At 35.2% G+C, this 26,478-nt stretch overlaps 1 protein-coding gene across 1 annotated transcript in view; it reads right to left on the bottom strand.

Moving 5' to 3' along the window:
- The window catches only part of LOC149776966 (organic cation transporter protein-like), a 58,064-nt gene that overhangs the window by 22,906 nt on the left and 8,680 nt on the right, over nt 1-26,478 (bottom strand). Inside the window, exons 2-5 of the mRNA XM_089941683.1 lie at nt 22,990-23,478; nt 9,763-9,993; nt 8,296-8,492; nt 4,789-5,019 (exon numbers count right to left, since the gene is read on the bottom strand). Coding sequence (XP_089797809.1) covers nt 4,789-5,019; nt 8,296-8,492; nt 9,763-9,993; nt 22,990-23,376 — 1,046 coding nt within the window. The 5' untranslated portion in view covers nt 23,377-23,478. The remainder of the gene's footprint in view (nt 1-4,788; nt 5,020-8,295; nt 8,493-9,762; nt 9,994-22,989; nt 23,479-26,478) is intronic.

Below are 26,478 nucleotides of genomic sequence, written 5' to 3'. Positions count from 1 at the left end.
AAGCCGCCATTGGCATAAACTGTTTCCCTACAAAAAGTAAACTTTCACAACACAGTTAAAGTGTTCCAGTCATGTTGGAAAATGCAAATATCCATCAGATTCCATCACTTTTATTTAAGTTTGGTACTGACTTCCTTTGAAGAAAACTTCTTTGCTGTTATTCAAAGATTGTAGTCAGCTTTCTTTGATGAAGGGTGCATGCGCTTTTGAAGTTGCCGCTAAAGAACAGCTTTGGAGAACCAAACGAATGCCCATTTCTTATTGTGGCAGCAATATCAAATAATTGTATTGCATGATTGAGACGGGGATTTTTTCCATTTGCTGAGTAAGTTTTCATAACAGTCGGTGCTTCAAAGGTAATCTGTTTCCTTTGAAATTTCAGCAAACTGTTTTATCTGGATATATTTTTAAAAAGGAATTGGCCGTCGTTTAGACTATTCTAGTTACTGTCCCTCCATGCCTACTGAATAAACCAATAAGATTTTTTTTTTTTTTACATTTGTGATAGCAGCGTGATGCTGCCTTCTATGCATGCGTCTGAAAATTAACAAAGGGTCAATGGAAGATAGAGACACAGGTGTTCTGATGACATGGATTATTACAGAAAACATGAGTGTTCTGAAGGATTTAATTCTGAGTGAAAAGAAGAGGAATTTTACTTACCATCCACACACAAATGCCAGTCTTTGTAAATATATTAATTACTAGCATGCAGCCAAAAATCCCATGAAAGACAGATTACGAGAATACCTCGTCCAGTTGATCTCCGTTACCAGAAATGTCAACAACAAAAAAGCGGATATTTCACAACATACAGAACTCATGCTAGATGTCAGAATAAGTGGATTATGATATAACAATGCACTGTTTAGATGGTTTGTCAGTACAGACAAAGAATTTGTTTATGTAACAATGGATAAATTTCAGTGCATTTTATATCCAGTTTGTGGCTTCCTTTCATGGAGCCTCTGAATTTCTGCACTCCAAACCAATGGTTGTATATAAAAGTTTAAACAGCCAACAATGTCGCCAACAAATAAAAAAAGCTACATTGGTATGTTTTGCAGCCAATAAGGAAAAACAATCCAAGTTTGCTACATTGACGAAGACCTACGCAACCCCAGAATAAACTTTTTATGCGTTTTTTTCTTCTTCTTACTTTTAAGAAGAAAGAAAAAGTACTTTTTCATGTACGAGAAAAATACTTTTTTGTGTACAAGAAAAATACATGTAAAATTTCAGGAGCCAAGCCACGATCGTCTTGCATTTTTTATTCATACGCAATCTCTATCCCAAAATGATAAGCAACTTTTTACATTGTTTTTCATACTTTTTAAGAATTTTTTTTGTGCACAAGAAAAATACATGTATATGAAATTTCGGGAGTCATGCCACAACAGCGTTATATCCGAATTCGCATTATAACGGAGCGCGTTATAGCAGGGTCACACTGTACCACTCATGGCTCAAGGTAACAGTTCTCAGCTAAGTAAAGGGGTTCAGGTGAACTTTACATCTGCACTAATATGCAAATGCAAGAGCAGTTAAGAAATCTGGTCAAAAGGATATACACAGTAGAATTTCTTTCAGTGCTATTGATTCAGCAACATTTGTCCAATACTGAAAGGTCTTCATGCTAGGACGCGTTCTATCAAAGTTGGTCTAATTCTACAGAGCAGTTTCCAAGAAAAAGCTGTTCAACTCTTTTCCTGATTTTAGTAACCATCTGTATTTGATGGTAGATTGGCATTATTTGTGCCAACCTCAAAAGCCCTTCATGCCAAAGTGCTTTCTGTCAAGTCTGATACAATTTTATTCAGCAATTTGTTCTTAAGAAGTCATTTGTTAAAAGTTTTTCTATTTTTAGTAACCACAGCCATATTTGATAGCATTGTGGCATCATCTGTAACAGGCTCACTGCTCTTTATGCCAGGATACTCTGTTAAATTTGGTCAAAGTCTGTGGAACATTTCTGTTTTTAGAAGTTATTCAGATTTATTTTTAGACATGGCTGCCATAGTTGATGGAAATACAGCATTAACTGTATAAAGCCCATCATGTCAATGTGTGTTTTGCCAAACTGGTCCATTCAAGCTCAACAGTATTTTGAGAAGTCAACCTCGGTCTTATTTAACATAATTGTTGGCAGAGTGGTATCGTCTGTATAAACTGTGATGACCTTCATGCCTGACGTCAAATTTGATACAATTCTGCTTTGTAGTTTTTGAAAAAAAGTTGTTTAAAAGTTTTTATGTGTTTAATAATGACAGCTATATTGAAAGTACTTCACACCAGTATGCTTGCTGTCAAATTTGGACAAATTTCAATATGCACTTTTGGACAAAAAGTCATTTTAATGTTTTTATTTTTTGTAATGGCAGATATCTGATGTAAAATACAAAAAAGTCCCTTTTGCCAGGACGTTTACTTTCAAATTTGGTGAAATTCTGTTGAACAGTTTTTTGAGTTGTTCAAAACTTTTGTCTATTTTCACATGCTTCATAAAACTACAGAGTTGTTTCCAACACACACACACACACACAAGGACTTGTACAAGTTTTCACTAGTATTATTTTTCTTAATGAAACTAAACATTCTCAATATGTTACTTTGTTTATCACTGCACGCATAAGTAAAAACGAAGAAGACAAAGTAAGTACAATAACCAAAATTAGAATGCTATTAAAACAAACAGAACTACTCCATGTCCTGTCATTTGATCCACCCAATTTGTATTCTATTTTCTGCATTTAGCTATTTACAATTAGACAATATTTAAATAATAAAATCCTTAATTCAAAAAGTGACCCAACTTGTTCAGTATAAAATGATTTGTCTTCCCATAACAGTTTGCGGAAAAAGATAAAGAGTTTTCAAGAACTTCCAGATCTAGTTGCAATCTGAAGAGTGATTTTCGAAAAGAAGTCATCTGAACATTTGGAAGCCATATTTGATCACAGATCAGCTTAAGTGTATAAATTTAGAAGCACTTACCAGGATGGTTGCTGTCAAATTTAAATAAATTCTGTTGTGTGTTTTTCTGACAAGTCATTTTAACAATGTTTTAGTAACAGCAGCCACATCTGATGAAGAATCAGCATCGTATGTACAAATCTGATGCCAGGATACTTTCTATACAATTTTGTCAAATTCTTTGGAACAATTTGTTAGAAGTTGTTATAGTTTTCAATTCTTATTAATGGCTGCCATATCTGGTGACAGATTTACATATTTTCTTTACATCTCAAAAATGGAATCCAAGTCAGTGAAATTGGAAAAATGCGCAGTAACAAACTAATGTCAAGATGCAATCCCTCACCAAATTCATGAATCTTAAGTATACAGGTTGCAGAAACCTATCTGATCAAGAGTTAAACAGAAAACCTTAGCCTAAGCCAGTAAAATGTGCAATGTTGGTCACAGTGACATTCTTTTGGTGTAAGAGTGTGGTACTAACAGAGATGCATAAAATCTGCTAGTTTGATGTTTATAGCATGAACAGAGATAGCAAAATAAACTTATAACAGATCTGAACCAAAGTCATTTATGTCTGAAATATGGGTTGCAGTATCCTACTTTTCGTGATGATGCTGTAGTACTCATCAAGATGCATCCCATAATGAAGCTGAATGATTATAGATATAGCAATATGCATACAGGGTTCAAAAGCATATCTGGTCTTGAGCAAGACATGAACTTAACCTAAGCCAGTAAAATGTGAAATGCAGCTCACAGTGACCTTCTTTTGTTGTAAATAGTGTGGTACTAACAGAGATGCATACAATCATCTAGTTTGAGGAGACCAGTATGAAACGAGCTAAGAAATAACTTAAAACCTTTAACCAAAAGTCAGTAAAAAATATCATAGTATGTTTACAGTATGCAAAAATGCTGAACTAATGTAAAAACTTGACAAGAACATGCAACTAATATACATATAAGTACAAGGTCTACTCCCTCATCCCCACTTCCAAGGGGTAGTTACCAAGAAACCAACTCCAAATCATTGCCAAGGACCTTTGACAAAAGAATGGCTGAGAAGCAGTGAGGCTGTACATATGTAAATGTTTTTGTGTGTGTGGATGCCAACAGCAATGCTGGGGTTACTACAAAGTTCTCTGTTTCATAGAGGTGAGCTTTATACACTGCAAGAATTCTGCGACTTAAGTAGAATAAGATTTTATTCTCTAAAGTTAATCCATTTGACAGAAAACACAAATTGCCCTACTTCAGATTGGCAGTTCCTAAATGGATTGCATCTGCAAAACAATTTCTACTAACGAATATGTAATGACAAATTTCATAATTACTTTTGCACATCATGGATTTTGACACAATGATAACTATAGAATAAGAAATAATATTCAAATGCTTCAGATAGCTTTATGTTTTTTGAGGATATCTTGATATTTTTGGGAGGTTTTGTACTTTTTGGCACAGCAAAACAAGCAGTTAATTTAGGGCCGAGGCAATTGAAGGAAACAGCCTTGACCAAGGAAGTCCTGAAGTGCATGACTGATCATTTTTAAGGTAAACATTAGAATATATTGATTCAACTTTCTCAACAATACCGATAAAAGCAGTTTCCTAAATCCAAAACTAGAGAGAGAAATGTATAGGAAGGAAATCGCACGGACATAAACTCATACAGACACATGTACACATCAGCAGTGTGTTCTAAATAGGAAATAAAATTGTGTCTCCATAACACAGACATTCTTGTCCCACACATATCACAAAGACAGACAGATGCAAAGACACACAACCAAACAAAGCACATTACTGTACCATAGATAGAACAGGATGAGACTACGCTTTCGGAGTACAGGTGTCCGCATCAGGTCAATAAAACTGTACTGTTTGGTGTCTGCATCACGTGTTCCCAGTTGAAGTTTCACATCCTCCCAGCTGTCATGAGGATGAGGCAGCTTATTCTTTTTGGTGATCTTTGTGATGAGGGCCTCCGCTTCGTCCACCCGCCCCATCATGATCAACCAGCGGAGAGATTCTGGCATGATGCTGTGGGGCAATATTAAAATTTAATAATATCAAGATCATATTTTTCCAATGACAAACTCATATGTGATAATAAACTCACACAAAAAGACAACATTGTGGCAAATAGTCACCATGGAAATCTTTATCTAGCAACAAGTCTACTAAATTTAGAAACTTTTCTAGGCCGGGCCCCTGCACTTATATAATGGAAAAATATGTATTAGAAGAATAAAATGGTCTTTATTCTTTATATGTAACAGTTTAGTAATTGTTTAATGCCTTACCTTTATCTTTTCATCAAATCCCTCTGATTTCCACAAAACCCCACCCATTTATATTAAGGGGTGGGGAATTTCCCCAAAAATGTTTACTTCTAAAAAAAACTAAAAACTATGGAAATAAAATAGTACAATGCCACTCAATGTAAATAATAAAAGAGTTAAGGACTATTTAAAATTTCAACAAATATGCACAAGTCGAAAATCAATGACTTCTTTTATTAAATACACAAAAGAAAGGATAGGTTGGGGAGTGATTTTCTTTCAGGACATAGAAGACATTTTCTTTTCTTACATTAATAATGGATATATTTCATCATGTGGTACCAAAAATATGATATTTTAATGCATGGCAAAGCCATGATTTAAAAAATATCATTCTGGGTACCACAAGATGAAATGTATCTATATTAACTAAGGAAAAGAAAATTTTCTTTTTATTGTATAAACAACTTGCTCCAGAATCAATGCTTGGAAGATTAAATTCACTCTTCTACTAAACACCCCCACCTCCATTCTGTAAATTCACCTCACTTTTATCATATAAATATCTGTAACCTAAGAAAGTGGTAGGATTTGGTTGACACAGCAAATTACATTTTTGTCATTTGGTAAATTTTTTGTTCCTATCTGAAAACAATGCAAGTCTGATTCAGCAATGTACCACAGAGGGTTTATCATTGTTGTCAAGTAAGGGGAAATAACTTCAGCGATGTGAATGGCATCGTTTCAGATTTCTATATCAAAGATTGTTTATGTCTGTAATGTAAGACAGTTTCTATTTATTTCTTGTAGCCCACAAAGTACTTGTTTATGTTGCTGCAGCTACAACTTCTGGAGGGACACGGAGTCAAGCATCACATGGCATGATGGGAAGTCTTATATTTTTACATGTGGAAATAACAGGATATATTTTGCACATTTGAAAATATAGGAATGATAAAATGAAAATTAATTTGCCAATTATTCTTTATATTTCACACTCAAGTATACAATAAACATAATTATTGTGATTGCATTGGTTCCAAAACAGAAACCCTGCCTGGCCAATTGCAAGTCATATAAAATTTTCAATAGTTTCATCTTTGATGGTTTTATAATTTTCTTTAACAGGACCGTTACTGTGATTATTAAACCTGTATACAAATTTTCTTCTAATTATTTAATGAGACAATAGTTGCAACCACGTCATTTTACAGTCAGTATCTCTAAGATTATATCGCACTACAATATAGTTAAAAAGTGGTCATATTGATGACTTTCAACGTAATGATATAGTGGTCCCCTTTATGAATGCAAACCCCACCCCCACCCCCGTCCCGACCAGAAGACACCTACATTTTACAGCCAGAATCCCTTGGCACTGAAAAGTTTGTGCTCAAAAGTACCCCTCAAGAAAGGCCCACCCTATAATGCAACTAGAGGCCAGCATATTAGTGCTAAACTGTAAAAATGATCCATTACATGTGGCCTCATTTTATTTTAATGTGTCCAGAACCATTATTTAAATCATACGGTAAGGTAAGTAATCCGAGTATTGATGTATTTTTCCCAATGTGAGGTTTTTGTTATTGAACAAAGTGTTGGCTAAAGCGCATGTACAACTCATGTTAATATTATATAATTAAATCTGAATTTACATGAAATGGGGTAAATAATAGGGCTTCAGACACAATTATCAAGAACATAACATGGTCAGCACTGGCTAAAAATAAATTTCATAGATTAACACACAGAGAAATTATGCTTGAATGAAACAGGGTACCAGATAAATACCAAAAAGTCACGTGACAGTACATGTATCACTTCTAATATAAACAAGGCATTTCATCTATTCTACAAAAAGTTTGTCTGCAAAATTAAACTGCAGTACTGTACAATTAGCAACATAGGAATAAATCATTACAAAACTTTAACATGTCATCACGTAAACTGAGATTTAATACTACAGAAGTTAAAATTATTTGACTTGACGACAGTGGGGAGAGTTCATCAGTTCTTGCCAAAAAAAAATATGTTGGGAAGACTCAAATAAACAACACTGTAACATATAATGATAATATATAAATTGAAATCATTGTAACTGATAAGGAAAATATACTCCACCTACATTTCATGCTTATGAATAAGAACTATTAATTTCTGTTAACTTGAAAAAAATCTGTTCTCAAGACAAGAAAAACCTATCAATAACTAATGCTCATTTTAAATGAAGATATTAAATGATTTTAAGTTATATATAGCTTTCTTACTAATACACATACACATACATACATCTCACAAATATAATCCCCCTCTGGGAAGGCCACCTGTTCTATGCAGCCACTTTCCCATAGCAGAAGGGGTGACCACATAAGAGGGGACCACTGTAGCCTCATTTCAAGATGCACAGTATACACTGATTTTACAATAATCTCAAGTTTTCATCATGGAATGAATAAATGTCCAGCCTTGGCACTATTGTCTTCAGTAGCAGCTCAGAATCGAAAGTACAAAAGCCAAGTCAGTGCAACAATATAACAAAAAATGTTACCGAGTTGTAAAAGTAATTGACTACAGTGTTCACTTTTATCAAAGTAGAAGGTTTTTGAGATGGCCTCCAGCAGCCTATAAAAAGGCTGTATTTTATTAACCATGAGTATCTTTTGCTGTTTCTCTTTTTTGTTTTGGCTCTATTAATCTGCTTCTCTTTGTTATGTACCATAATAGACAGCATTATTGTATTCCAAAGCATAAATAATTTCTGAAAATATACTTTTGTACAAAAATTAAAATGTGCAGATATTTAATTCAATTTCATCTTCAGTTTTAGGGTAAAATTAGACAATTGGGGAACAAAGTTTTTAGAAGTAAACTGCTAAAATTAGGAATTTTGAATGACTTTTTAGCAACAGTTCTCAGTGGGACTGGGTCCATTATTGGTTCCTAAGAACTCTTAAAAAAAATCCCCATCAGGTAAGAAACAAAATATTGAACTTGAATACAAGATCCTGATCTGATATCACTGTCTGTTTCTCACCAGATGTAGCAGAGAACGAGAAGGCTGGGTAAAGAGACAGCCAGCTGTAGATATCTCCAGTCCTGGATCAGGTAGGCCAAAGCTGGCAGAAGCATGACTCCAAAGCCCCAGAAGCATTCCAACAAAACCCCAGCATGACTCCGATATTTTGGCAGGAACAGCTCCATTGCTAGTGTGTAGGTGGATGTCTGTAGGCCCTGTAGAAAACCCCCCCAAAAAGGAACAAATTTTATTTGTCATAGCATAATAAACATTATATATCATCATTTATTATATTTGTAAGTGTGAAATATGGAAAATTGTTCGCAAAAAATTATAGTTTTTTTCATTAATATATCTTCATGTAAAAATTGAAGACTTTCCATCACAATGCTGAATTGTGGGTGTGACACCTGCAGCAAAATAAATGAGCACTTTGTGAGCCAAAACAAATATTATGAATACTTCATTAATTTCAGGAATATAAATTATTTTTCGGCAGAAGAAATCAGGCTCAATGTCACTGGTTTCTCTATGAAGTCATTTTGTCTGTATTATCCTGAAGACAATGCGAAAAACCCAGCATGCAGCATTGCTGAAAAGATTCGCTTTAAATCATGTACAATAAATACTTTAAAAATGTCAAAATTGTAATTTATTGCAACAGATTATGTCATCCAAAAACCACCACTATCTTAAATCACTGATATTTGTAAGATCAGCCTATGAATAAAATTGAGAGTGAGGTGAACTAAAATGTGGGTGGGGATCTTTGCTTATGAGTGAGTTGACTCTTCATAGTTTTTATTTAGGAGCATGTTTGGTACATTTATCTTGTGGTGTGAATGCTTGATATAATTCATCTTATGGTATAAAGACTGTAACTTATGACTTTGCCACTTGTTGATTTCTGTAACTACACTCAATTCATCAGAATCTGAACTGAATTTTTTGAGGATAATTTACCTTCAGAACTGTATTATAAATTTTGATGATAAGTATTTTACCATACAGATTTACTCTCTCAATTTTTTTTTTAAGCAATAGGTTGCTAGAATTTTTTAAATATTAAATCATGTTATTTAACTGTTGCATTACTAAACTGAGGGTGTACATGGAGGTTTTAGCAGTGCAAAGTATTAATAGTAAATCATTTACTTTTTTTGACATTAAAACTAAATTGTCATCAAATCTTAAAATAAAGGCTGATATCCCATTCCAACATATTTCAAAATGTATTTTTAAGAGGCTGAAAATATAATTCTGAGTAGAACTGTCTCAGGAATCCCATTTTAGCCAAATCGTAACAACATTTTGGATCAAAAATTGTGCACTGTTGCAATTTAGACATCTGACCAATCAGAGGCTGATACTTATGTGTTAGAATGTACATGTGTGGTAATTACCTGCATCAGTAGACATAGAATAATGTACTTGTGGTAATTACCTGCATCAGTAGACATAGAATAATGTACTTGTGGTAATTACCTGCATCAGTAGACCTTGAATAAACCTGAGGGCAGCAAAGAGTGAGTACCAGGGTGCAAAAGCTATGCCAACTCCAACAAATATTGGCATGTACAGAGTGAAAAGCATCACCAGCCTTCGACCGAATTTATCTGCTATGTGTCCAAACAACATGCCACCAAACATAACGCCACAAAAATAAATGGTGGTTGCCAGACTGGACAGGTACTTGAAGTCACATGCTAAGTTCCACTGGAATAGATGACATAAAAGGCATATATTAAATACAAAGCTGATGGAACTGTGGTTTTATTTAGCAACAAAATGTATGATTATTTGCTGATTCTTTCTGGTCAATCCAGAAAAGTCAATATAATTTGCATTTCAAAATTCCCTGCTAAACTTGAACAGAATAACTCCAAGTTCAAAATAAATTTAAATTTATGGTATGAATTGTTTTTGATAAATAAAATGGAACAATTTCTTTACAGAATGTTGTGTCTTGCCTGTCAATGTTACTGTAAGGGTTTGACCCTTTAATTATAGGGTCGATTTTCCTGGTATTTTTTGTTTATTTCCAGGGGCATACCTGCCAAAACATCGTATGTCACACTAAAATCACAATTTGTTAACTCCCAAACCCTCTGATATGGTTTCAAATAATAATAAAAAATCAGTAATCTTGAGAAAAAAAGATAAACTATTAAAAAACCCACTTCAAACATGCTTGTAACATGTATAAACTTTAAACAGCCCTGCTTATAGCTCATGTAAAAATATTCTAGTTACTGTTTATAAAATAAATTGTCATAGAGGCATTGAAAGGCAAAGAATGAGGTATAAACAGCCATCATGTACTGTGTTACATAACTGGCTGACAAAAGCCCTTTGAAGACTGGTGTGGTGAGTCCATTGTGCTAATTGCATATGTAAGGTTCATAAAGTGGAACAACACAATCTGTTTTGAGTTACAGTAAATCAAAAACATGCTAGATGCTAATGCTCATTGAAGTACGAAGGTTAGTACACATCACAGCCTTGATCTGAACTGGCAAGCTTGGGAACAACGCAAACATTTCTTTAAAGTCAGATTTTACTCTGTCCATATATAAAATGCAAAGCATGATTGTTTCAATTGTCCACAAAATGTACAAGTGTGATTCTATTATTAAAGATGATTCAGGATGCAGTAAGTTATAAACAAAGCAAGCAAAGCCCAGAAAAAATAAATAACAACTCCTGCTTGAGAAGAGTTCTACTTTGTGAAGCACAGCAACAAGAGGAAGCATTTTATTCTTTGCACATACTGCAAACACCAATCAACATAGGTCATTCTGAAGTGAGGGACCCTGGATGGCCTTTACCAATCACTGCCATCTCAACTGTCTGCATGGGTTCAAGTTTCAGGTTTAGCCTATGTTGGGATGTGTGAAAGCTTGCCTGTAGCTTCCCATGGATTCTTACTGGGGCTTTCCCCAGGTTTCTCCTCCACCAGTTATACTGGTCACCAGGTATAGTCTATCAGGTCCTGAAAAATAGTGTTAATCATACAACAGCATTCTAGACTGTACAATGTCCATCAAAATTAGAACACCCCTTGCATGCAACATATGTGATGCCCTGAACTGAACATTTAGATTAATTCTCTTTATTATTTGTTATCTTAATTGTGTTAAGATACTATAAATTGATGTGTTTTATTCAGGGTTTTTTTAAGCCATAGAAAAAGATTAACTGAAAGACAATAATAAAAGCACAAGCTCGTGTTTGCACAATTTATTTATGTTGATAAAGCGTTAACACCCATATTGGACAGAGTCGTTTATTACTGATGAATTATGCATAAAGCCCCCATTAAAGATTAAAATAGTATGTCCCCTTCCCCAATGAAATGGTCAGTCCCAAATGTGATGTATATTCTTCTTTCTATGGAGACAAGCATTATACTGCATGGTCAAACTGCACGAGGTACAGTTCTGACAATGGTAACATTATGGTCATGAAGACAACTCAGTTCTGACCAAGATTCGGTCAGAGGATCCAGCTGGGAATTTGAAGAACAGTACTATCTAGGTCTCTAGTGAGCACAAAGGTGAACACTAATGACACTTTTATTACCTTCAAACCGGGGCCCCAAGTGGCCGAGTGGTCTAAAGCGCTCTCCATTACGGGTCACAGCCATCTCACCTCTGTCTGCGTTGGTTCGAGTCTCGGATTTGGCCAAACGTGGGTATGTGAGAAAGCTTCCAGTAGCTTCTCGTGGGTCGGTGGTTCTTTCCGGGGTTTTCCCGTGTTCTTCCTCCACCATTAATACTGGCCGCCATGTATAGCCTATTGTGTACTGAAAAATGGCGTTAAACCCTAAAACAACATTACCTTCAAACCCCTATTGAACTACTGGCAGTCACAAAGAATGCATCTAATAAAGCCTATATTGGGTTTTAAAGACAGAAACTTGTATCTTCTTATTTAATTCAAGTGTGGCTGTGATTATGTGAGTTTTTGCACATATGTATGTGTATAGTACTGTGATGATATCTGTAAATAGTAAGTCTACCAACTATTTCTTTTTCTGTAAGTGTATGAAATGCTTCAAAGAAAACTGATTAACATTTTTTAATTAGATCTGAATTTCCAATCATTTTCTACAGGCTTATGTTATTGCTGTTTGGCTTAACCCAATTTTCATCTGTGAGCCCATAATAGGTTATACATGGCAGCCAGTATAATTAGTGAAGAAAGAACCCTGTAAACCCCTGTAAGAACCATCAATCCACGAGAAGCTACTGGCAAGCTTTCTCACGTAACCACATTGGCTAAGCCTGAGACCAAGGCCTGAACCCATGTAGACAGGTGAGATGACAGTGATTGGTAAATGCAAACACTTTAGACCTCTAGGCACCTGAGGCCCCTTCTATAGGCTTATATGAAAAGATACCTTATTCTCAACTGGATGACATGGGTTCTTTGGGTCACCTGCACGACCCCTACCCCCCCCCACACACACACACATTGGGGCCTCACAACACTGTCAATAAATCCTCCCAATATTATCTGGAAATAAAGCAGGTATGCAGCAGTCTCCAAATAGCCTGATAAATAATCTTACTCTGACTTATAGAAAAAACACATTTAATCCAATATGTTTGCAGAAGAAAATAAATTTACCTGCGATAAAAAAATATTCTGATGTATTGATTAGATACCTGCATGTATATTTGCCATTCACAATTAACACAATGAGCATAGTATCATGGGAGCAGACACAAACAAGTACATGTACATTGGAATAAGAGACCCATTTCTGACCTTACACAGATATCCTTGAACATTGTACAGTATAGTGACAGTAAACCCAACAGATTTAAATGTAACATAAATTTGCGAGAATGGATGATTGGCATCTGAATCTTAAATCAGCTAGAATGGATGATTGGCATCTGGATTTTAATAAGCTAGAATGGATGATGGGCATCTGAATCTTAATCAACTAGAATGGATGATTAACATCTAGCTCTTAATCAGCTAGAATGGATGACTGGCATCTAGATCTTATTAAGCTAGAATGGATGATTGGCATCTGGATATTAATCATCTAGAATGGATGAATGGCATCTGGATCTTAATCAGCTAGAATGGATGATTGACATCTGGATTTTAATCAGCTAGAATGGATGATTGGCATCTGGATCTTAATCAGCTAGAATGGATGATTGGCATCTGAATCTTAATCAACTAGAATGGATGATCAACATCTAGATCTTAATCAGCTAGAATGGATGACTGGCATCTAGATCTTATTAAGCTAGAATGGATGATTGGCATCTGGATATTAATCATCTAGAATGGATGAATGGCATCTGGATCTTAATCAGCTAGAATGGATGATTGGCATATGGATCTTAATCAGCTAGAATGGATGACTGGCATCTAGATCTTATTAAGCTAGAATGGATGATTGGCATCTGGATATTAATCATCTAGAATGGATGAATGGCATCTGGATATTAATCAGCTAGAATGGATGATTGGCATCTGGATCTTAATCAGCTAGAATGGATGATTGGCATCTGGATCTTAATCAGCTAGAATGGATGATTGGCATCTGGATCTTAATCAGCTAGAATGGATGATCATCATCATTTAGAATGGATGATCATCATCAGCTAGAAAGGGTCATCAGAATCTGGATCTTGTTCAGTTATCACCTTTTGTGAAGCAGGTACAGATCTTGAGAAACCATAATACAGTATAGTGTATATTCTGTTCTCACCTTCGGTATACAAAAGAGATGAATGGTGGATTGTGTTTGATGTTTGAAATGTCATGCAACTATAATGTCAAAAGAAATTGACCATTTAATTATGGGGGGCAGCTTTGGATGCTCTTTCAAACCAGGATATTTTACATTAACCTTGACATATTTTTTGCAACTAACATAATGAATATAATTTTAAAAAATTCTAAAAATCTGAGCAAGAATATGTTTTTTTCAAGCTATCTGTCAGCTGGATGTTTTTTCCGAAAAACATCCCTGGCCCCCACCACCAAACATTAAAAGGTCAGTCAGGAATGGCTACATCAGAAAAGGTTAAAAGTTCATTTGTTTGTAAACTGTGCACTCTTGTTAGAAAAAATTACTCCTTTTTAAAGTTTCACATGTCACTCATGTTGCAACTGTATCTCATTTGTAAGAAACAAACATTACTCCATGTTTAAGTCTTACTGGAATACTACCTCTTCCTGCTGTCAGTTTAACTTCTCTTGTCAGCAAAGACACACAAAAAAAGTGTGTAATGCTATTTGCCCTCCCTGTCTCTACTTTATATACACAACAACCATCAAATACTAGAGAGTCTGATAATGTCATGTTTGCACAAGTCACTGCGAATTTTTTGTTTCACTTGTAATAGCAAAGGAGTTCCATTATATTTTTATTTCTGGATGTCCTGGACTATCATGGCTGGATATTTTGAAGTCTCATACATCCCCACATCCTTATGTAGAGCATTTACAAACTGCATTTTGTCCTGTGACTGAGGTATATAAAATAGGATATAATGTATCTATTATTAAATCCAGGCCCTCCCACCCACCCCTGAAAATTAAAATGTTACCACATATATTATTCATTGTTCTGAATATATATATATATATATATATATATATATATATATATATATATATATATATATATATATATATATATATAAGTTTAATTCCAAGTTCAATTTTATTTTTTTATCACAAGTCTCTGCACTTTTGTAAGTTTCTTGCAATTAACAAGACAGCCTTGATGAGATCTGCTCTTTGTTCAATTTGTTGTCATTGTCTTTCATATGTATGGTATTCAGCCAGGGTGAACAGTGCCAATCTAGCATATTCAAATAAATGGTATTCAGTAAGGGTGAACAGCGCCAATCTAGCATATTCAAATGAATAGTATTCAGCCATGGTGAACTGTGTCAGTCTGGCAGATACAAATAAACAGTATTCAGCCAGGGTGAACAGTGTCGTCTAGCATATTCAAATGAATGGTATTCAACTAGGGTGAACTGATACAAATGAATTGTGTTCAGCCAGGATGAACAGTGTCAGTCTAGCATATTCAAATGAACGGTATTCAGTAAGGGTGAACAGTGTCAGTCAAGCAGATATAAATGAATGTTATTCAGCCAAGGTGAACAATGCCAGTCTAGGAGATAAAACAGACAAAAGTAACTTGAGTACTCTTTCAAGTCTGCTCCCAGTAAGATTGTGAAAAATTACATCTTTAGTTATGACTAGTATTTGTCAATCATAGTACCACTTTTGAAGTATATGGTCCAGTACAGCTCTTACTGCAAAATGTGGGCAATGATTCATCTGAGTGTTAGTGGCAGATGATAAGCAGGCTGGAAAGAAGCGCAATTTTAAGACCAACTTGCACAGAGATGCATAAATCAATGGCTAGTGCCTTAGACTCAGGGACACATTTATCAATATCCATATCAAATTTACACAGTAATGAAAAATAGGCAGGAAATGACCTGGAAATCACCAGCATTGTTAGCTCTTAGGGCATAACCGATTAGCATTTTTCTACTGATTTCCGATTCCGGATTTGGGCATGAAATTTTTCCGATTCCGGATATGATTCAATTAATCGGAAATGCTAAATTAAAAGGTTTTTCAAATTAACTTTTTAAACCGTGTTACACACATTTTGCATATCACACCGATGTCACAAGGGGAAGGAATGGCAGGACTATAGCAAAATGCAACGAAGTTCAAAGCCACAAAGAATCCATGAAATTTTTTATTTTTTTGCCAGTTCCGACCCATTCTTTGTTCAACAATTAGTTGATCTTGCCGCCAGGCTTTTATTTTCCCGCCTTAATCATTTATGTCGGCAAGCGGCCAGTTCCATCCTGTACTTTATTCAACAATTAGTTGATCTTGCCGCCATGCTTTAATGTCGCGGTCAAATAAAAATAAAACAGGCTTTTGTTTGGTCCTATAAAGTTGGCCTCTTGCGGAATCATTTTCTTTTAATACCTCATTAGCATGTGTCAATGTATTCAATATTATGCCTTCATTATTGAGGATGTTGACATAAACGGGTAGGACTGTATTATATATTTTAATAAATTTAAATCTTTCGGTCTAACTCAAGTATTATCGTTTCACCCCATTGTGTTGACCATATTGGACTTTTCTGACTCCTTATTTAACTTTATTAACGCACTATCGAATGACACGCAGTGTTAGACACGGTGCTATAGAAATTCAACTTTATTATTTTTATTATCCGAATCAGTCGTTCCTGCCTTGTCCGACTCCGATTAATCGGAAGTTCATACTATCCTGTGGAATCCGATTTCCGGATCAAAAGTCGGTTATGCCATATTAGCTCTGTTGGTTATTCTAAATCAATTTATCAGCACAGTTAGCTGGTAGAAGAAACAGGCTGTATCTCATACTGGTTGGAAAGACAAGTTTATTATTTTGGCAAACAGGTAAAAGAAAAGGAAGTCACCAGGCCATCTAGTAGTAGAATTCTGGAAGTCCTGGAGAAGATGTCCAGTGTCTAATGTGCCAGGACATCTTTCATGAATACCAGTTCAAACAGCAGAAGAGGTTAATATTAAGTTTAAATTTTGTCTGCTTGACCATATGTCCTTGAGCTAGCTGTCTAACTTGCATTGTAGAATTAATCAGCATAGCTCCTTCATCTCCATGAACCTAAAACCGCTGACCTTAAGACAAGGTCAAGGTCATTTACAAATTTTGATAAAGGTTTCAATGGCTGCTTCTGTATGGTTCATATGTTCCAAAACCTTTCAACAACTGCTGTCAAACATAATAAGGAATGTTGTTTAATCTCCGAGCATCCACTCTCATGCTGCCCTAAATCAAGGTGAAGGTCATTTTAACTTTAAAAAAAACCTATTTTGGATAAATTCTTGTCTATAGTCAAAAGTTGCAAACCTTTTCAAGGTTGCTATAGCAATTTAACTTTAAAATTAGTGGCATTGTTCTTATATCTTCATTTGCACACACACACACTCACTTTATAACTGAGTATGATCAAGTCTATCTTAAGATCTTGAATTTTCAGTTAATGTTTCTCTACATGGTCCAAAATCCTGACCATTCTGAGTTTACAGCAAGAAACCAATTTTTCTAGTAAAATATGTTTCTTCAATAATAATTACCCAATGATGCTACCCTAGGAAATTGTAATACCTTAGGAGAGCTACAACTATCTTACAAATCATGCTCTCCCAGGCAATAATGTTTTAGCCAAAATGCTAAACACTGTTATCCCACCCTGGTGGCAGTTAGAGTTATCTCCCTTTGATATAGAAACCAGCACCCAATCGCATGAATGCTTCAGTTACTACTGGTGTGGAAGGCACACTCTCTATTTGGATGTAACTGTGGAGAGGCTCAAAGTGTTGTGTTTATTATGACTAGGTTGGTTTCTTCTTCAAATACAATACCTGATCATAACTCCTTAGAAGAACAGGTAAGCAGTGGAGGGACATACAGCCATTTACCTCACACAGATGATCTTCAGTTCAATAAGGTATGCGAGACAATGTGAATAGACCCCATATGCAGCTTTAAAAGAATAAAATTTTCCCTCCCATAAATCCAGCAGAGGTTGAAATTCCATGTCCTTATGAAGCTGGTGAATGACCTGGCATGGCATCCTGTCATGCAATGGCTATAGGTCCCACCAGGTTGAGTTGAACCTTTTGGGATGAAAGATCTCTGGGATAAAAGATAGAAGTGGACTCAGATCTCCATCCCAAAGCACAGACGATGACAGACTGTGATGACCGCCCTAAACGGGTGAGCCAAGATGCAAATCAATTTCATTTGGTCAAGAGTTTAGTCATTTTTCAATATGTGAAACAAATAACCCACATTATCCAGGATGAAAGTCATACTGATGCATCATCTTTACCCTATGCAAGAAAAGGAGCGATAACAAAAAGTTCTGTCCTTAAGTACCAATTCAGAGCTTGCACTGGGTATAAAACCTTGAGATGAAGTATCTGGAGCAGACAGGATTTTCATTACTAAAGTCTGATTCCCCATGAATGGGAGCCTGTTCTTGGCAATAAAAGCAGGGGCCATCATGAGTGATACTGGCCTATCTTGACAGAACTGCATATAGTTTTGGTCCAATGATTAGTCATGTATTTTGCTGATTCTGCAAGTCATTTGCATATGTAACTGAGGGTGCCCTGGACAAAGGTGTGCTGAAAGTGATGCAGAGTCCCATGGAAATCAGCTCCAGAGGTCACTGTGGCAGTGGAAAATTGAAGTCTTCTAATGTAGCATAAAAATTACACAGCTGTGATAACACTTACTCATCCTGTGTATTAATCAGTGGCATTAAATAGGCTTAGGTAAATATGGAATACATATGTATTAATGAATGAAATCAAAAGACAGAATTAACCCATATAGAAACAAAATATTTTTTATTTAAAGACAAAGCCTGAATGCTAACTCACCAATGATGTGAACAGATTAACTCCAAAAACAGGCTGTAACAGGCCTTGACCACAATGAACAATGATGACTTGGTGTGGGTTTTAATAATGGTAACATTGAAAATCACCAAATAAGACAAACCTTTTATATGACAATTGAATTTGGAAAATCACTTATTAACAATGAGGGCAAAGATCTCATTCATGCAAGAGATTACGGATTGACTTAAGAGACAAATGAGAAACTCAGCCACAACAATGAACCCTTTTCAGAATAGTTCTCATTAGGGAATTATCGAGCTTCAGCACTACTGTGGGTTTTTGGTTTATGTATTTTGTAACACAGTCATTACCTGGTTTGGTTGGGCAGAGTCCTCTGTGAGATATTTTGCCTTACATGCATTTTGTTTTGTTCAGGAATCCATCCGTAAAGTGAAAGCCTCTTGATAAAACTTGTTATTCTGTACTACAATGGAGGTTAGTAACATGTACTTTAGTCTGGTTCACGGTCTTTATGGCTATAAATGAACTGGTGGCTAGTCTAGACTGTAGTTTTTCTTAGCTCAACACTCATAAAACAGTCATTGCTTCAAAGGATTAAATAAAGGTCATTGGCATTTACCTCTGTTTTTGCATCGCGTCATACATTGCAGTGTTGCTTTAGAACAATCCGCATTTTGCAGACACTCCTAAGTAGTTGTAACAATGGATTCAATAAATGCCAGAAGTGTTCATTCGTTTTTTCAAAATGATTGTTCACAGCAGTGTCAAAATAATTTTTCTGGGCCAGAAAATAGTGGTTACTGGTTGCATTCTGCAGGTGGTTGCTGACAATAGTGGCAATTGTGGTTGTAAATAATGGGTGAACACTCACAACAGAGTTTTCTCAGACAGTGACGCTCTACTGATTTCTCTTATAAAGGCCATCATTTGACCTTTTCTATAGGTAATACTGTCTTACAATTTATATTACAACATCCACAATAATGGCAAGTCTGTGCATTTTTATGTGCATGTATGGTGTGTACTATAGAAAACTCACTTATGTTGTTGTATAGTTTCCACCATGACCAGATATGTACAGGCAAGTTATCTATGCATACTGGTAGTTTAGCATATTGTCCAGCACAGTAGTTACTGTAAGTGATGCTTCAATGATTTTACCTGGTAAAGGCAGTCAATATAGCTCTTCACATACACTCTGAAGTTCATAAAGCAAGATGCATAGTACATACTTTAAACTGTGCCTTTGCAGGCATACTGTAGGAATGTTTTATGGGGGTTGGATTTGCTAGGTTGTAGTTCTCCTAAAGTATTGTGATTTGGTAATGTATTTGAAGAAGAAAGTAAGGGGAGTTTAGTTATATGCTTATATAAGATAGCAGCGGACCAGACCCCAGGAACATGAATCATTTCAACAAAGTTGTCACATGTCTTATAAGCACTATCTGACCCTACAATGCCAGATATAGTTGGTATCTAATGTTCTATTGCATATTAAAATGTGATTACAATGAGGTGAAGTTTTGTGGTTGAGGTAAAGAGCCAGGAATATAAAAGAAGATATTTAATCCCCTTCCTCACTGCACATTTTATGCAAAGTGTTTTTGTGCATGGGATGCTGTAAAAGAAAAGACACAAAATTAACCTATAAACCCCTTTGGAACCTTAATGATCACATTTACTGCTATATTTGTATAATACAGGTGGAAACCTAAACATGCATATGAAAAGTTTAATTTATGTTCTTTCAATGGAAAAAGCATACATCCTGAAAACACAAAGTTTTGCTGTAATTTTTGTTTCCAGAGGTTATAGATTTCTTGGGACCCTTTTCAATAATAGTTTATGTGATTTGTTTTATTTATACTGATAGAAGCCCTAAAAGACATTATTTTGGAAGATTGTTAAGAGCAGACAGTGACAAATATATTATAGTTCAGGGGTTGGCAACCTATGGCATGCATGCCACAAGGTGGTACATCAGGAGGTTTTGTGTGGTACGTGAAAGGCAGCCAAAAATCTTTCGATTTTAACAGTGTTACTCTCCTACTGGTGGCATGTGCTCATTCATTTTGTAATTAGTCTGAAAAAACAGTGGCATACTATGAAAAGTAGGTTGCCGACCCATGATATAGTTAATGGAAGCTTCTAGCAGTTTATGGAGAACATGACCTGTCTGACTGCATATAACTATAAAAAAAATGTTACAATTAACTGTAAAGGCACCATCACCAGAAAGTTATACATTTCTTGAAGCTGGAGTTGATCATGTTTATTCATAAGTTGAAAGAGATAATTAACATGTAGCTAACACAGAGCTTCACCAACTTTGTCAAGCAGGGTTCTAATTATTTTTCAACAGAATGCTTCAGTTTACAAGGCTAAAAAATTAATTTTACCATTTATATGATCCTATATGTTAGCAAATCCTGTAACTGTGACAGTCTACATAATCATGACAATACAGTTTTTCTTTTGATACAAATTAATTACACTTCACAGCATTACAAAATCCATTCCACAAATGGTCTAAGCTTTATTTCAAATATAATGTAAATTACTCTACCTAAGAGTTCTGGAATGGAATTGAAGATAAGGTCTGAGCAAACCAAATATTTTCACTCAAAGTTCATTTTATTTCTTAACTGGGGCATTACCCAAAAATAGAAAGATTAATTTTGTTCATAAATATAAACACTATGAAGTTCCTTTTATTTATTCTAAAATGAATGTTATGTTATATGTATCAACATCAAGACGTTATGGCATTAGTATTTTTTTATATTTTTTTTTACTGAAACTCATTCACTCTACAAGAGATTCATGGTGTGGTAAATGCTTTGGGCTCATGACCAGAAATGTTTAGTTTTGATTCCTACCATTGGATCAGCCTGTAATATGTATATTCTTGGGCAAAGCACTTCACTCTACTTGTGTGAGCTCAATGTAACCTTCAAAGTGTTGCTGTGATGCAAAACACCACCCCAACCCAACCCTCACTCTGCCCTTAGGAGTAGTGCCCACCTAGAATGGCCCTCAACTACATAACAAGTATGAATATACCATAGAAATACAAAAAATGAAAATACATTTCATCAATAGGCATGATATACATTGATTAATCAGTTTGTGATCTGGATAAGCACTGCAAGTTATTATAGTTCACAAACTATACAGAACGGTTATCTGCTGAGAGCCAGGACTCTTCTCTGCAAGTGGTCATGGACATTAATTTAACAAAAATGACAAAGATCGTGTATTTAGAGAAGATGTTGTTTTTCCTCTTTTTTTAAATAGCCAAATATATACAAAGGCAATCATTGGAAAATGAGAAACGAACAAGTACATCTATTGCCAAATAAATGACATAAGAAATACAGTAAAATTATGGTCAGAAAGGTGTATCTTAGCGCTATCAAATTTGTAAAATTCAGTTCTAACACAAGTTCATGTATTGAAAATATTCATATTTAATATGTATTTTTCTACCCCCTTTTCTTGAACAGGATGCGGGAGGTCATGGGTTCGATCCCTGGCCGAGTCATACCAAAGATTTATAAAAATGGTACTAACAACTGCTGCACTTGGCACTCAGCATTAAGAGGTTAGTGTTAGGACTGGTCAGCCTGGTGTCAGGATAATGTGACTGGGTGGGGACATCATGCTACATGTCTGCAGCATGACTGAAAAATTGTTAAAGCTACATAAAAAATCCAAATCACACACACGCATTTTCTTGAATAAATTATAAAATTACAAAATCACTCACAAATTTTCATAACAAATTCAAATATTTGTGGCTATAAAATAAACCAAACCAAATGCTGATAATATCTGATCAGCAAACATATAATTTTAGATGTTTTTTCATGACCACAAATATTACTACATGTACTGTGACAATGATACAGCCTTTTACCATACAGCTGTGGCAGCCATGAAATTTTAGCTCTGCTTTGAAAGCTACTGTACTTCTATTACAGACAGGTTATTCTGCAGAATGCTGTATTCTCAGCTACTGCTTATTGTGTCTTGGTAATTGATGTTAGACTTTGATGACATAATAAGTTTCTATAAGGCCAAAGAAAATATATGTTTTTCCAGGCTGCTGACTGTCCTTGTTTCTCATTGCTGACCCTAGTACTAATTTCCTTAAAGTAAAAAAAAAGTACAAAATATATATATTATACATTAAATTACCTGCTACCCTAATTTTACAACCACTGCAATAAGATGTCAAGTAAATTATAAATACCTCAGTTACTATGGTTGTCTCCCTTGGTTCTTTGTAGTATTTTAACTTTCCAGCTCCTCCTATTCCACAAACGACACTAAGATTTTGCCCTGATTTGAATACGTATTCAGCTCGACATTCTTTCAGTCGCTTGTCCACTATGAAACTTTGGTCAGTAGTCATACTGCTACTGCCTGACAGATTCCCACTGGTCATTTCCTGACTGTCCAGTATACTTTCATATGATTCTGAGTAACACTGGTGGGTTGGTGTGGATCCAATGAAGGCCATGATAACATGGTTGAAAACCACCGGAAGATAGTTCAAAGCCAAGAGCAGAAAGATGACCTTCTGGTATTTGCCAGGATTCCCGAGCTGGGACAAGAGTTCCTCTAGCCGTAGCCTCATCCTCCTATCTCACTGGTGATACTGTTGCTACTGTCACAAGTTAGCACCTGCTGACTGTTTGTATTAAATGCTTTTTCACTCAGAGTTAATATGTTGTACTATCTGAAAATATAAACAGTTAAATGTCAGCTAAACTTTCAATAATAAAACTGTAGCTAGGAATTCATAATACAATAAATAATTTAAAATTATTTAGGCTGGGTTAACAACTTTCATAACATTTTAAAAGAGTATTTATAGCAACATGACTGTAACAGTCTAATCCAATATCAATTTTATTCTGGGTACATTTTTCGAATACGTGTACAGGAATGGAAAATCTGAAAAGTTCTGGATTTAGCCAGAGTTTATATTTCTGAAATAAATGCCATTTTACACACTGTATAATCTGAATGGTAATAGGTTCAAACTGACCTATATTCCTGTTATCTTTTAATAACTAACTTAAAAGCATTTTTATAATATGATTAATTTAAAAGCATTTTTATAATTAATTTAAAATCATTAACTAAATTGATAAATTTAAATATCTGTGTCAAGTTTGTGGAAACAATGACCATGGCATTTGTCCTTTTGACACCAAAATCCATAGGTCTTTTCTACCTAAGTGCAAGCCAGCCACAAATGTTGGTCATGGTATGTGGTTTTAAAACTAATATACTATGCACAAACCTTAACCAATTTTCTTCCTTCAGTCACAATGGTCATATTAAAAACTTATAAAGATGGTACTAGCAGCTGCCTCACTTGGCGCTCAGCATTAAGAGGTTAGTGTTAGGACTTGTTGACCTGATGTGAGGAAAATGTGACTGTGTAGTACATGATGCTACGTCTGCAGCATGATGCCCCAGTGCTAGACATCACTATAAGCTGCTACACTGCATACATCATAGCGACATGACTATAATTGTTAAAGCTAAGTTAAAAATCTAAATCACACGCACAATCAAAGTGACCATGACACAGAAATCTTTGTAGGATTTTTAAGCCCCAGTCCTTGACCCTCAGACTGCTTAAACTGAGTTCCCAGCTGAAAAACACAGTACGCATCATGGAGAAAGATAAACAAGTCTGATACCAGTAAAACATGTCAAAAGAATGAATATTGCATCAATCAATCAATTAATCAATGCAAGAAAGTAAAAGTCAGGCAGTGATGCTCAAGTACCATAATGATCTTGGTTTTCTGCAATTGACTTCCGTGTGTGTGTGTGTGTGAGATAAACAACTTCTATTTTGTGTTAGCCCTATAAACATTTACCAAAACTGCCTTCTGTTTCATCAACAAATCAATAAAGCAATTAGCTTTCCAAAACATTACTGTTGTTTTCCTGAATCAGGAAAATATCACAGTATCGACTCAAGCTTCCTAGTTGGTCTTCTGTGACCAATATAGTAGTGAATAAGTTTTTAAATTACTGCAGCTGCCTGTGATGATTCCTAGGACTGAACTAATTGCCAACAATTTTTCTTTTAAAGTGTTGTTGCAGTAATACATGCAGAACATTCTATTTACTGAAGAAAAAATTATTTTTAGTCTGACAGTCATAAAATAATTAGTATGCGCTTTTCATTTTCCCCGAATTCAGTGAGTGACAAGTCCAGGACTCCTCATCCAGAAATTCTTTTGAACACACCAAATTCTATACTTTTGAACTTGTGATAGGACATTTGGGATTATTCAGGATTTAATTCATTTGTTCATTTTAGTCCAACTTGTTTGGTTTTGATTCTTTCTGTTACATAGTTTAAGACAAGTCATAACAATAGCCTGTAACAATAAACAGCTGATACAAATACCAACTATAAAACAGATAATATCTTAGTGTTCTCCTATGGCCTTTAGCAATGGTGGTTCTGATACACTATCATTTCAACCCACAATGCTGTCATCTGATGGTTCAATGATCATGTAGTCTATTGGTAGTGTGCATTGTATCTTTTAGCCATTTCCACTATCAGCTCAAAAAGTTACACATCTTGCTTTTTAAGTTACGCAAATTCTTACTGTTCATTCTGAAAAATGGACACATCACCTTAACAAAAAAAATGTAAAATTACTTATCAACCAAGCTGGCCCCATGTTGGCCTGGCTACAGAGAATTGAGATGGGTGTAATCAATGATGATTCTGATTTAGATAAAGTAATTTCAACAAATAAAGAGCATAAGAAATAAAGAACAATTATCAATACTGATGGAAGACTTCATAACCTTGAGTTGAAATTGCTTGACTGGATAGTTGTTATATTTTGGTTCAGATCTACTTGGTTACCAATGGATGAGATGGGGGGTGCATACATTTCCAGCATCACTAGTACAATTTACTATTTTTGTTTTTATTGTAACAAGAGTAACAGTAGTTGATGTTGCAGTTTTAATTGTTATCATTATTGTTTTTTTCTGGAACATGTGACAAAGACTGATATTTTGATCAGAAACCATTTTTCACATTTTAGTCAGTGACTTTGACCATTGACATTTTGACCCCAAAATCGACAACCTGCTTTCTTATCACAATGCAAGCCATCCACAAAGTTTGACTCTAGTATGTACTGAAAAACTAAGGTTATGAAAACAACTTTCTTCTTTCAGCTGAAGTGATCTTGATCTTTGATTATCTATCCCCAATGGGCCCCAGGTAGATGAGTGATCTAAAGCACTCATCTTTACCGATCATTGCCATCTCACCTCCGTCCACATGGGTTCAAGTCTCTGGCCAATGTGGGCAAGTGAGAAAGCTGAAAGTAGCTTCCCATGGGTCAGTACTTCTTACCTGGGTTCTTCCGAAGCCAGTAATACAGGCAGCAATATATAGCCTATCTTGCACTGAAAAATGGTGTTAAACCCAAAAGAACAACAAATTATTAACCCAAATGTAAGCTACTAGTATTTATAAAGTTTGGTAGATGGCAGTGAGCTAAAGTACAGTGTGGAAACAAAATACTATAATGACTATACAGGCTGATTTCATAACAAGATACTCTACACCTATGGCGGGCATATGAAAAATATTGAATAGATCAATATGGGTTATGACACTGTCTGCCACATTTTAATGCGTCGATATGTATTTATTATATGTTTATGTGCAGAAGTTAAC

The sequence above is a fragment of the Sinohyriopsis cumingii genome, chromosome 18, assembly GCF_028554795.1.
Source record: "Sinohyriopsis cumingii isolate HCF-2022 chromosome 18, ASM2855479v2, whole genome shotgun sequence".
In the NCBI taxonomy this organism is placed as follows: domain Eukaryota; kingdom Metazoa; phylum Mollusca; class Bivalvia; order Unionida; family Unionidae; genus Sinohyriopsis; species Sinohyriopsis cumingii.
Note: the sequence above shows the minus strand (reverse complement) of the source record. Positions and strands in the feature narration are given on the sequence as shown.